Source organism: Aquarana catesbeiana, linkage group LG13 (assembly GCF_042186555.1).
Source record: "Aquarana catesbeiana isolate 2022-GZ linkage group LG13, ASM4218655v1, whole genome shotgun sequence".
In the NCBI taxonomy this organism is placed as follows: domain Eukaryota; kingdom Metazoa; phylum Chordata; class Amphibia; order Anura; family Ranidae; genus Aquarana; species Aquarana catesbeiana.
In genome coordinates, this window is record NC_133336.1 from 235368002 (window position 1) to 235380904 (window position 12903).

The 12903-nt window shown below is 44.1% G+C and overlaps 1 protein-coding gene across 1 annotated transcript in view; it reads right to left on the reverse strand.

Moving 5' to 3' along the window:
* VANGL2 (VANGL planar cell polarity protein 2) overlaps positions 1 to 12903 on the reverse strand; it is a 124056-nt gene that overhangs the window by 14466 nt on the left and 96687 nt on the right. Inside the window, exons 5-7 of the mRNA XM_073609529.1 lie at positions 11371 to 11975; positions 4248 to 4384; positions 842 to 977 (exon numbers count right to left, since the gene is read on the reverse strand). Of these exons, the coding sequence (XP_073465630.1) occupies positions 842 to 977; positions 4248 to 4384; positions 11371 to 11975 (878 nt within the window). The remainder of the gene's footprint in view (positions 1 to 841; positions 978 to 4247; positions 4385 to 11370; positions 11976 to 12903) is intronic.

A 12903-nucleotide genomic window follows, 5' to 3' on the forward strand; every position in this document is an offset into this window, starting at 1 on the left:
TTCACCCATCTGCCCTGGACAGCCATATTGGAAAACACACTGGAGTCAAGGTTTCAAGCCTTAAAATGTGACCTTGTGCAAAGCAACAGGTTCTCTTTAATACTGGCCACCTTTACTCTTTGCTCCGCAGGTAGAAGCCCTGCATAAGTTCCAAGTCACAGCCCATTCAGAAGAAGGTAATGGCAATTGACCTGAGGTCGTTATTGGATGACCATGTAGTGGTTGGAAGGGCTAGGGAGCCAGTTAAATTCGTCTGATATAATTATCCTTTAACCCTTTATTTATTTTTTTCCCCCATTAAGAACAGATGCGTCACTGCCCTAGTGTAGATCCCTGTGTCCCTGTGGAGCCAACTCCGAAGGATGTACATGGGGCCTTGACTTTACTGTCCAAATCCAAGATTTAGCCACATCTCTTCCTGCACTAAACCCCACCTCTAACATTTATGAAGCAACAGATAAAAGGTACTTCAAGATATTTAAGTCTCCATATCTTCTAAAGCAGGGATCTCCAAACATTGGGTCAGTTTACCGTTCTTCAGACTTTAGAGGGGACAGACTGTGGCCACCGGGAGTTGATCATCGTTGATGTCAATGGTAGGAATTGTGCCCCATTGTTGGTGCAATTGGGAGAAATTGTGCCCTTCATTGGTGTCTATGAATGAAATAGTGCCCCAAGGGCCAGATAAAAGCAAGCGAAGGGCCGCATCCGGTCCCTGGGCCACAGTTTGGAGACCACTGTTCTAAAGCAAACGTTCAAACTGCCAATTGGTTTTCCTGTATTTCCAATAACGTCGAGCAGACCTTCGCTCTCAGAGATAGTGGACCCATAGAAGGCATACCTTGCTTTCCGCTTACGCACTCTCCGCTCATGCTCCGCCTCTTCATAGTAATACTCGTTGTGACTGTTGTCCCTCCTCCTGGCGGCTGCAGCTATTACTGCCCGAGACTGCCCTGTGGAGTTGTTAGTAGAATTTTCTAGAGGAGGAAAAACAAGGAACATGTAGTGGTTAGATTAAATAATTATAGTAAATTAAGGACATATAGGAAAAGGAAAAAAAAAATTTAAAAATGTAAGAATTAGGTTGATGCACCCAAAAACAATATATTATTGGAGGTGGAGTACGATTGGTTGAGTCAGCCACTGGCTTTTTTTTTTTTTTTTTTTTTTGAGAGACTACAGTGGTGATATTTTCACATCAGAGTTGCTGGCTGTTCTTATCCACAGTGGAGTTTTGCATGCCCTGCCTTACCTTAGGGTGCTATTACATTTGTGGTTGCAGTCTACCAATTCTGAAATTAATGAAAAAAAGCTAATGGAAAGAGTGAGAACCCCTCGTAGTGGCCAAAGCAGGTGTGTAAACTCAGGAACTTAAATCAGAGAGCTTTTACCAGGAGAAAAAAAAATAGGTTTGGCCTTCCATAGACAGTGCAGGAGCAATAACTGCGTGAAATACACAGCATTTCAAAGAAAGTGCAGGAGTTATAGCTGGATAGAATGGTTGGCATTCAGTAGACAGTGCAGGAGTTATAGTTGGGTGAAATGTGCAGCATTCCATAGACTGTGGAGATGCTATAGCTGCATGAAATGTTCAGCATTCCATAGACTGTGGCGATGCTATAGCTGCATGAAATGTTCAGTATCACAGACAGTGGAAATGCTTTAGCTGCTTGAAATGTTCAGCCTTTCATAGACAGTGGAGATGCTATAGCTGCATTAAATGATTTATATTCCATACACCATGCAGGTAGCTATAGGAAGAGATATACCTGCATGGATTAGACAGCATTTCATAGACCATGCAGGATTTTTGCTACATTAAAATGCTCAGCATTCTGTAGCATTCAGGAGCTATAGCTGCATGAAATGACTGGCATTCCATAGCCCATGTAAGAGCTATAGCTGCATGGATTGGTTTCATATAGAGAGCAGGAGTTTTGGCTGAATTAAATGCTCAGTATTCAGTAATCATTGCACGTGCTATAGCTGCATAGAATGGTTAGCATTCTGTAGACTGTGCAGGAGCTGTAGCTGCATGAAATTATTGGAAATCTGTAGACAGTGCAAGAGCTATAGCAGCAGAAATTGGTCAGCATTTCACATAAAGAGCAGGCGTTGTAGCTGCATTAAATGCTTAGCATTCTGTAGGCTGCGCAGGAACTATATCTGCATGGAATGATCTCCATTCTGTAGACTATGCAGGAGCTATATTTGCATGACATGCTTAGCAATCTGTAGACATTACAGAACCTATAGTAGCATTAAAACGCTTGACAGTCTATAGGAGGTGCAGAATCTTTAGCTGCATGGATTAATCAGCATTCTGTAGACCGGAAGGAGATATAATAGTTACTAACAGCTGAGTATTTTCCAATAGGCACACTTTAATAGCTAGGAAAGGTGAAAAAATCCAAGAACTATTTCCATTTCAGCGTTCTACATCGCCCCACTTAAATTTTATATACAGGTCAAAAAAAAGTGGAGATTTCTCTTCTGAAAACTGCAAAATGCAAACACTAAGGGAGTCCTTCGAAGGTTAAAAAAAAAATTGAATTTAAAATGTCTCCCCGCAGCCTCCACGTTTCGTTTCCAGCTCTTGGAGAAGGCCAACAAGGCCTCCATACAAAAAGCAGACAGCAGCTTTGAAGTTTTCGACTTTCATAAATTTGATATTCAGCTCGGTGCCCTAAAGGGAGAAAAAGGTTTCAAGGAGGAGGTTTCAGCCAACCTTAATAATGGAAGGGGCCCCGCCTCCCATGCGCTAGTTTTACTTTTTTCACAGGGAACAAGACAAGATTCATGTCTGTGTGTAGCATGCAGAGTTATAGAGGTCATGGGAGCAAAGATGGTGGGAACTATTTTCGTCATTGCGAGGGTCTAAAAGGAGGTTTGTGTCACCCATGACAACCAAACCACTGCACTGTCAGCCCTAGCTGACTAATAAAAGGGGAACTGGGTTTTGTATGAAAGGGGGATGCCTCACTGAGGATAGCGGGTGGTGAAACATCTTCCAACCCCTTAGCAGCTCAGCCAGTGTTTGAAAGTGGCACACAAAAATTTAACACTTGCTCTCCTTTTCTCCATAGTAAAGAGTAACATCAGAACCCAAAAAGCCAGTGTGTTAAATTTCAGCTTTAGCTATTAAGCTCTGTAAGCAACAGGGTTCTTTTTTTTTTTCAACTGAGTAGTAGAGAGGAGCTCAGACTTCATCTGAACTTGGACCAAACCCAGAAGGAAGCAGTCATTCTTACCCAATCAATCAACCGCAGCTAGGGAAGGGAATGCGCAAGAAAATCATTACTATAATATGGCCATGTGGCCTTTTTTCAGTCAAGGTCATTAATTCCCAAGCTCATCCCTAATGAGCAGCTAAGAACTGGCAGGTAAACATGGGGGGAAAAAAGCTGAGAGCTCCATCTACTGGAGGTGATACAATTGCATTATTTCTTAGTTGCTTGACAAAAAGTATATAAGTAGTGTTGCATAGTTGGGGTTAACGCAAACCCATTCCTTTCCTGTGCTTGGCAAAGGTAAAGGTTGGTTTAGCTGTAGGAGCCACAGACTACTCTGGGGAAATCTCACCACTGCAATCTCAGAGATATGAAAAACAACTGGGTGCTTATATGTCCTAGTGTTCTCCTATACCTCCTAGTGGAATAAATTTATATAAAAAAGATAAATGGTCAATAAACCCAACTCCAGCCAAGTTTTTTTTCTTTACTCTATATAGAACAGAGATGCGCTCAAACATCAGCAATGTTTTAAATGCTGTCTATGTCTCCACTGAAATGTCTTATTTCCTCCTCTTCCAACCACCAGGACAGGTAGTGAGGACAAATCTCCCTCGTGGTGACACAGGCAGCATTACAATCTTAAAATAAATTTTAAACTTTCCATGTTTTTCTAGAAAATGTAGACTTCTTGCTGTTCCCATTGAGGGGATTTCCCTCACTTCCGGTTTTATTGGATATCTATCAAACAGGAAGTGGGGAGATTTTCCCTCACATGTGTCCATCAAATAGACTGAAAGTGGGGGAAAATCTCCCAAATGGAGGCACAATTGAAAGTTGATTGAGGTTCTAACGCTTTGACATCATCTGGAGTTGGGTATTAACAGTAGAGGACAACCCGAGAGAGGTCATAAACACAAGCCATGTAGACAAGGTTCTTGACAGGGAAAAGACAACAGGTGAAGACAAAGTGGAGAAGACCGAAGAGACCCAGGAACAGTATCATCATCGTCTCACCCTCTCCAAGCGAGTAGACCTTGAATCCAGACATTTTCTTGCTCAGGATGGATTTTGGCAGGTTCAGGAGGGCAGGGTTGTAGACGGGGAAGTCGTGATAATAATTTTCCAAAATCCATACAGCGACTCGCTGGATACTGTGAGTAGAACAGACAGGGACGGGTGGGGAGGAAGAGACGGTAAATTAACAAGTGTGCCAAAAAGGGGGAGGAGAAGACACAAGGGGAAAACAGAAGGAACATGGGAACAAAGGCTGTGAATCAACCAGACTGACAATACAGAAAAATCTAGCAGAACAAAGATGGCTACCGGAAAGCTGGGAGACAAACCTGGCCACCATAGAGGTGGAAAAATACAATCCAAGTTTTTCTAAATAGTTTCTAAAACTCAGTCCCCTGAACCTTCTTAGTGTTCTTACCAAAGAGGATCCATGAATACTCTTCTCAATCTTCTCACCAAACAGGACCTATTGATACTGCTCTCACCAAAAGAGGACCTATTGATACTGCTCTCAACAAAAAAAAAAAAAAGAGGACCCATTGATACTGCTCTCACCAAAGAGGACCTATGGATACTGCTCTCACCAAAGAGGAACTATTAATACTGTTCTCACCAAAGAGGACCTACTGCATTAATACTGTTCTCACCAATGATGACCTATTGATGCTATTCATGTTATCATCAAAATGGACCTATTACTAGTTCTCTCAATGTTCTCCCCAAAAAAGACCTATTATTACCGTTCTCGATGTTCTCACCATAGAGGTGGAAAAAAATAGTCCAATTTTTTTTAAATCTCTAAAACTCATAATTCACTGACCCTTCTCAAAGTTCTTACCAAAGAGGACCCATGAATACTCTTCTCAATCTTCTCACCAAAGTGGACCTTTTATTACTCTTCTCACCAAAGTGGACCTATTTTTTCTGTTATCAAGGTTCTCACCAAAGAGGACCTATTAATATGGTTCTCACCAAAGAGGACCTAACAATACGGTTCTCACCAGCGGACCTGTTAATACGCTTTTCACCAAACGCAGACATCTCGGCAATAAAAAAAGTGATTCTCATTTTGGAGTATAAAAAAAAAAAGGTACATCCTACATGCCATCACAGATAATCCTCATCACTCCATCTAGTGTCCATAATGCTGTATTTTTATGATTGAGGCATTTCAGGATAATACTGCATTATGGCCACTAGATGACTAGACTAGACTAGACTAGACTAGACCTGACAATCATAAGAAATAAACATATTAGGCAAAATATGGGGGTCATTTGTGAAAGCTGTGTGAATGCTTAAGATGTATAGACATTTTTTTTTAATAAATAGACCCTTTAGTCTAAAACACAGACAAAGATCATATGGTCTCCTCCTACCAGGAGCACCTTGTGTATGTTTTAAGTCATCAGACCAGCCTTTCTCAACACAGAGGAACCCTTTAAACTTTCTGGTTTCAGGGAAATCCTGCTAAAATGTACTATTGATACTTTAGTGTGATGTCAGTGGGAGAATGCTTCTTACACTTGTCTTCATTGGGAAGAATTAACCCCTTACAGATAGCTAAAAAGATAATGGAGGTCAGTGGGAACTATCTGAAAAGGAGAAGTTATTAATTGCTCAAGGAACCCCTAGCAATCTCTGGGAGGAACCCTAGAGTTCCATGGAACCCCGTTTAAGAAAACGGGCATTAGACACTGCACAGAGCCTATAATTTCTATAAAGCAATCCCAATCTGGGTATCATGATATCAGCAAAGTGCAACCATTGTGTAGCACAGGGGTAGGCAACCCGCGGCACACAAAGCCTCTTTTGGCGGCACTCCACTCCCTCCCCATCAGCAGAGCAGCGCAGGGAAATGTCAGTGAGACACTAATGCATTCCAATTTCAGAATTCCTCACACCGCACCTGCACTGAGGGGGAGGCACTGTGCCCTCACACATTGTAAAAGATGGAAAACATTGATAGGTTCTCTAACTTTGCTGTAGCTGTGATCGTCAGCTTTTGTGATGGGGGAAGAGATTGGGTGCAGTTTTGTTTAGGGGGGGAGGGGGGGCGGCCCTTGTTTCCAGGAGGATGACTGTCATTGGCCACTGCTAAAGCCAATCACAGTCCTGATAGCCCCGTCCACCATCTGGAGGAAGATGACTCGCTTGGTTGCCACTACCAATCTCAGAAAGAAGAGATTTCACTGCGATTGAGAAAACCTCAATCTTGTGTCAGTTTGTGGAATTACTGTTGAGCTTCTGGGAACTTTGTTGAAATTATTCCTAAACCTTTGCGTTGCTTATTACTGAACCCCGGCACTCTGCGTCCCTTTAAGCCCCAGCCAGTATTCAGCGCAATGAAAACCACACCCAACTTTTGCTGCAGCGCAGAGCGCCGCACTTTTTCTCAGCTGCGGGGGCCCAACTTATGATCCTGCACACAGGCCCACTGCTTTCAGAAAATGCCCCTGACCTGAGCTCATCATTGAGCACCCATTCCAGATGCTTGTATGTGATATCACATACATCCCATATATCCCATAGAAGCACATGGGCTGGATGCAAGAGGTGGATCGGCAGCATGAGTGTGAAGTTGACATTTTTTTCGTTAAAAAATCGGCACGCTCAATTTTCTATGAAAACATTTTTTCGGCACACTGTGCTCAAAAGGTTGCCTACCCCTGTTGTAGCACAACTAAGCAGGAAGCAGCGACTGCATATATAAATTAGGAGAGGTCTGGTTTCCATATCGGGAGATCAATTACAAATGTGGTTTTCTGACAACAACCAAGATTTACATCAAAAAGATTATACTCGCATACATATATGAAAACCCTAAACTCCACCGATTCGCCCCAACACTCATTGTTTTACAAGCAGTGTACTCTGGGAATGCCCCGATTAATATTCCAGTATTGGTCTGACATAAAACAAACATCATAATGCCTGTAGCTCGTCAACTCTCAGCTGCAGTTGCCATGGGAACAATCGTATACATCCCATGGCCTTTGTAGTAAAAAATAAAAATAAAAATCTGCACGAAAAAAAAAGAAAGAAAAAAGCAGATTTGCAAATACCTACAGACAATTCAAGCAGTTACAATGTCCACTGGCTACCGGTAAAGAATAATGAAATTATAATACTGCATTAGTTACTCCTTTATTTGTTTTTAAAGCTTAACGCCTTTTACAAGGCAATATCAGGCGCTGCAAAGGGATCTAGTGCATACAAAGTGGATTTATAGCCTTTGTGGCTCTTGAGGAATGTATTTAAAGAGGAATTCTGGCTATATACTCAACTGTCCTCTTCCCACCTTCTAATGTCTAAACTAACCAGTGTAAGAAAGATGTATATACTTACCCATCCTCAAGCCATTCTGGTCACAGGATGTCCTGTGTCAGCCAGCAGCGGCTGCAGTGGAGAGGGATAAGCCTATGGGTCAAGTCACCACTACAGCCTTACTTGCTGTTGTTGGAGTGCTCTCTTTTACCCCCTGCAGCTGCCACTGGCTTTAAAAAGGGGGAGATCATGTGACCAGACCGGGCTGAAAATAGGCAAGTATATACAACTTTCCTAGACAGGTTGGTTATTTCCCCTCACTTTCTGAATTGGCAGTAACACAGTGACTTGGAACGAGAACAAGCAGTTACAGATACACCATATGGCCCAAAGCTGGAGGACACCTGACCATTACCACCCATATGAACTTGTTGGGATAACCCAGTCTAAATCCATTGCCATGAATATGGAGATGGCCAGCCTTTGCAGCTATAACAGCCTCCAATCTTCTGGAAAGGGTTCCCTCAAGATCTTGGAAGTATGTCTGAAAATTTGTACCCATTTGTGAGGTAAGGTATTGATGTTGGATGTGAAGATCTGGCTTGCAATTGGGGTTCAAATTCATCCCAGGGGTGTTCAATAGGATTGAGGTCAGGGCTCTTTGTAGGCTATTCCAGTTACTCTACACCAGGGGTCTTCAAAACTACGGCCCTCCAGTTATTCAGGAACTACAATTCCCATCATGCCTAGTCATGTCTGTGAATGTCAGAGTTTTACAATGCCTCATAAGATGTGTAGTTCTGCAACAGCTGGAGGGCCGTAGCTTGAAGATTCCTTCTCTACACCAAACTCCTTTAACCATATCTTTATGGAGCTGGCCACTATTTATGAGGTCAGACAAGGATGTTGGATGAGAAGACTTGGTTCACCATCGGTGCTCTAATTTATTCCAAAAGTGTTCAGTGGAGTTGAGGTCAGGGCTCTGTGTAGGCCATTCCAGTTCCTCCACACCAAACTCCTCAAACCATGTCCTTATGGAGCTGGCTGCAGTTTATGACGTCAGACAGATGTTGGATGAAAAGACCTGGCTCACCATCAGTGTTCCAATTCATTCCAAAAGTGTTCGCTAGGGTTAAGGTCAGGGCTTGGTGTAGGCCATTCCTGTTCCTCCACACCAAACTCCTTAAACTATGTGCTTATGGAGCTGGCAACCATTTATGAGGTCAGATACTAATGTTGGATGAGAAGACTTGGCTCACCATCAGCGTTCCAATTCATCCCAAAAGGGATCAGCAGGGTTAAAGTCAGGGCTATGTGTAGGCCATTTCAAGTTTTTCCAAATCAAACTTCTCAAACCATGTCTTTATGGAGCTGGCCACCATATATGGAATCAGATACCGATGTTGAATGAGCAGACCTAGCTCACCATCGGCGTTCCAATTCATCCCAAAAGTGATCAGTAGAGTTGAGGTCAGGGCTATGTTCCTTCACGACTGAGCACAACCATTTTAAAGGGGGGGGGGGGGGGTTCATGTACTTTTTGTCATAGTATAGATGTGATGGTCAAGTGTCTACAAACTCTTACCCAAATAGTGTAGCAATTTGGAAAAAGGTTCCAAGTCTTCCTTAAGCTGGCCATACACTAGTAGTAACGTTCTTCAAAATTCTTGTTTTTTGGAACGTTTGACTTTCAAATGTTTAGTGGGGTCAAACTGATGTTCGTTTTTGAACAAGATTTCCAAGAATGATTTGAAGGAGCAGAATGGACAAATTTTCCTCGAATAAACATCTTTCAAACCATAAATGTGGATTTCATTCGAGAAACGACATTCATTCCAAAATTGAATGTTAAAAACAAAATTTTGAAGTACGTACGGATGTTAGTTTGACGGTCTACTAGTGAATGTCCATCTTTAGTGTAGCCCAGGGGTGTCCAAACTTCCTAAGCAAAGGGCCAGTTTACTGTTGGCTTTAGGGGGGCTTGACTGTGGCCAGTGGGGAGTAGAAAATGCCTCATCAGTGCCCCATCTATCATTGGTTTTAAAGGGAGAACTAGTGCCCCATTAAATGTGTCAGTAGGGGGAATGGTGCTCCAATATTGGTGTCAGCTGATGGAATAGTGCCCCCTTGGGTCAGCTAAAGGGAGGCAAAAAGCCACATACGGCCCCCAGGCTGGAGTTTGGAGACCGCTGGTCTGGTCAAAGCTAAAATGATGGCTGGAGTTGCACTTTAAATTATCATTGGATGTTGCTTCAGGTCCAGTACTATCACTAGAATGTGGAGGTTCTATAAATGGTAATTTTATTGACTATGTTTAGACTGCAGAATTAGTTTATGGCTGGGGCAATAAACTCATTAGGCTATAAAGATAAAATAAGTCCTTTTTAGTGCCCTAGTTTGGAAACCATAAATTTTGATGGCAGATAAGCCGTGTCTGGGACAGGGATCTCCATGTGACCTGTTCAGCAGCTTCCCATACCAAGGAGTGTTGTGCTGCACATACAGGAACATTACGGCTGCTTCCAACAAGATTGAAATTCAATTCAATACTGTTCATCAACACGCTTATAGTATTTTTCAATAAAACCTTTCCCCTTTCATTACATACCCCTTTTTTTTGTAGAACATTTGATGCCAGTCTTTGTGCTTCTCTATGCAATGCAGGCAGATCATGGCTGGTGAGAGGGTGCTTTCTTTAAAGAGGAACTAAAAGTCCCTAATGTGCTAATACAAATAAGTGCTTATTGTTTTTCTGGTTGCAGATTTCCCATTACTTCCGGTCATAGCGGCATTTAGGAGTTAAGAGAAATCTCAACAGGGCAACAGAACCGAAAAATTAGGTTCTACCCACTTTTCCACGATATCCGAAATGTAAAAAAAATAAGGAAAACGAAACCCAGACCTTTGCTTTTAATGTATAGTTCGTATTTATTACATGTACATGGGGGAGCAACCATTTTTTTGCAAATTACGTATGCAGCATCTGCTTCCTGCTTAGTAGTACAGCTGCAAAGAGATTGTGCCATACCTTTTATCTCACAAATTTGTCAAGCTACACAAGCTGAAGAATATTCCAAGCTCTGTGGGAGCCCAATCCAAGCCCTAGCTAAGGTGGGGCTCACTCAAGCCCTAGCTAAGGTGGGGCTCACTGAAGCCCTAGCTAAGGTGGGGCTCACTGAAGCCCTAGCTAAGGTGGGGCTCACTGAAGCCCTAGCTAAGGTGGGGCTCACTGAAGCCCTAGCTAAGGTGGGGCTCAGCGAAGCCCTAGCTAAGGTGGGGCTCAGCCATGCCCTAGCTAAGGTGGGGCTCAGCCATGCCCTAGCTAAGGTGGGGCTCAGCCATGCCCTAGCTAAGGTGGGGCTCAGCCATGCCCTAGCTAAGGTGGGGCTCAGCCATGCCCTAGCTAAGGTGGGGCTCAGCCATGCCCTAGCTAAGGTGGGGCTCAGCCATGCCCTAGCTAAGGTGGGGCTCAGCCATGCCCTAGCTAAGGTGGGGCTCAGCCATGCCCTAGCTAAGGTGGGGCTCAGCCATGCCCTAGCTAAGGTGGGGCTCAGCCATGCCCTAGCTAAGGTGGGGCTCAGCCATGCCCTAGCTAAGGTGGGGCTCAACCATGCCCTAGCTAAGGTGGGGCTCAACCATGCCCTAGCTAAGGTGGGGCTCAACCATGCCCTAGCTGGGGTTCAACCAAGCCCTAGCTGAGGGTCACCCAAGTGCTAGCTGAAGCCCACTAAAGCTCACCCAAGCTCTAGCTGGGGCTCATCTAAGCGCTAGGAGAGGCTCATCCAAGCTTTAGGAGGCTTATCCGGTTATCGCATCTACCATACACATAATGAGCTATTAAAATATTCCAGCTTACCTTAAGTGGCCAATATTATAATGCCTGCTTGCCCCATCTGTGGACCTGACAACTTTAATGGTGAACTGAGGTTGCAGTTGCCGTAACTCCAGCAAGACCACCGCCAAGTAGTGAACAAATAGCAAAGCGTCCACCAGTGACACGGCGTATTGTACTATCCCCTGGTAATTCCTCTCGGCGGTGGTGAGGATCCGGACAGCATAGAAGAGCCAGTAGGACACCACCAGCAGAAAAATAAGCACCATGATGAGCGCCCGGAAGACGAACACCCGTGGGAAGAAGGCCTTGGGGCGCCGGAAGAAGAGCGCCCAGCTGCCCACCAGGAGGATGAGGAGTTTGAAGGCCACAGAGATGAAGAGGCCCTCACAGGGCGTGCCACAAGCTTCCAGATCCCACGGTAAGATTTTGGGCAACAGCATGAAGGCAATGGGGGTGAGGAAAGAGACAAAGGCCAAGGCTCCGCCCACAATGACACCCAAGTGGCGGGAGCAGTCCAGGTTGGCGCTGTCCTCCATGTCCTTAGTGATACGGGTAATGTCATCGTGGGATATGCTGTGTTCCGAGGTCCCGGTGACCACGGTGGTGGTTTCTCCCCAGTTGTCATCCTGTAGACCAAATAAAAAGGAGAGTCACCTTAAGACCTATTGTCAGATATATTTAATTCACGTCAAGTGCAGCATGCGCAATAAAACACTTGCAGTATTTATTACCTCCCACAGAGATCAAAGAACCCCTCATTTACTTTTCTCTCCAGAAGGATGGCGCCCTCATTGTTCAGGCATCATCCAGGGTTACCACCCACTTCCTGGACTCAGATGCCAGCCCAGAGATGACACAGCCCTGCAAATCCTGCTGCACGACTGCAGCCTCACTTTGCTACAAAGGTACAGCAAACAGTACAAGTGATCACTGGGGGACTGAGGAAACAGGAAGTATGTGGAAATCTACCCAATGGGAACAAAGTCTTGAGAAAGACATCCTGGCAGAAGTTCTCAAAGTCCAACTCTAGCTAAAAACATTGCATTCAATTGTGGATAGATATGGAAAGGGTTAAAACCTCTGCCAGATTTTAATTGCCCTTTGGGCACACGTCTCCAAAACATACATTACTTTTAGTGGAACCACCTAACTTCCTGTCTCGGTGACAACCACAACTCTCATTCTTTGTACAGGTGTCACAGAGACAGGAAGTGTAGGAAATCTACCCAATGGGGTAACAGACAAAAAAAACTAGAACAAAATTCTCTTTCCCACTCTACTCAAAAATAAACACAAACAAAAAAAAAAAGGTTTCGTTAGGCGTTTTTAATCTCTTTCCAGGCATACCTTACAAAATCTTATAAGCGTAGCTGGCGGCGGCTTTATAGAAGCCAATTCTCATTTTGAATTCAGCTCATAACTTGGGACTGTTGGCGGCTCCCGCCCTCCCTCCCTTCCCACCATACAAGATCACACAAGCTGGGGGAGCTCCGACTTGGCGGAGGTACAAGACGAACAGGTGCCAGCCTTCGCCAGAGAGCCGCCGCGCATTTT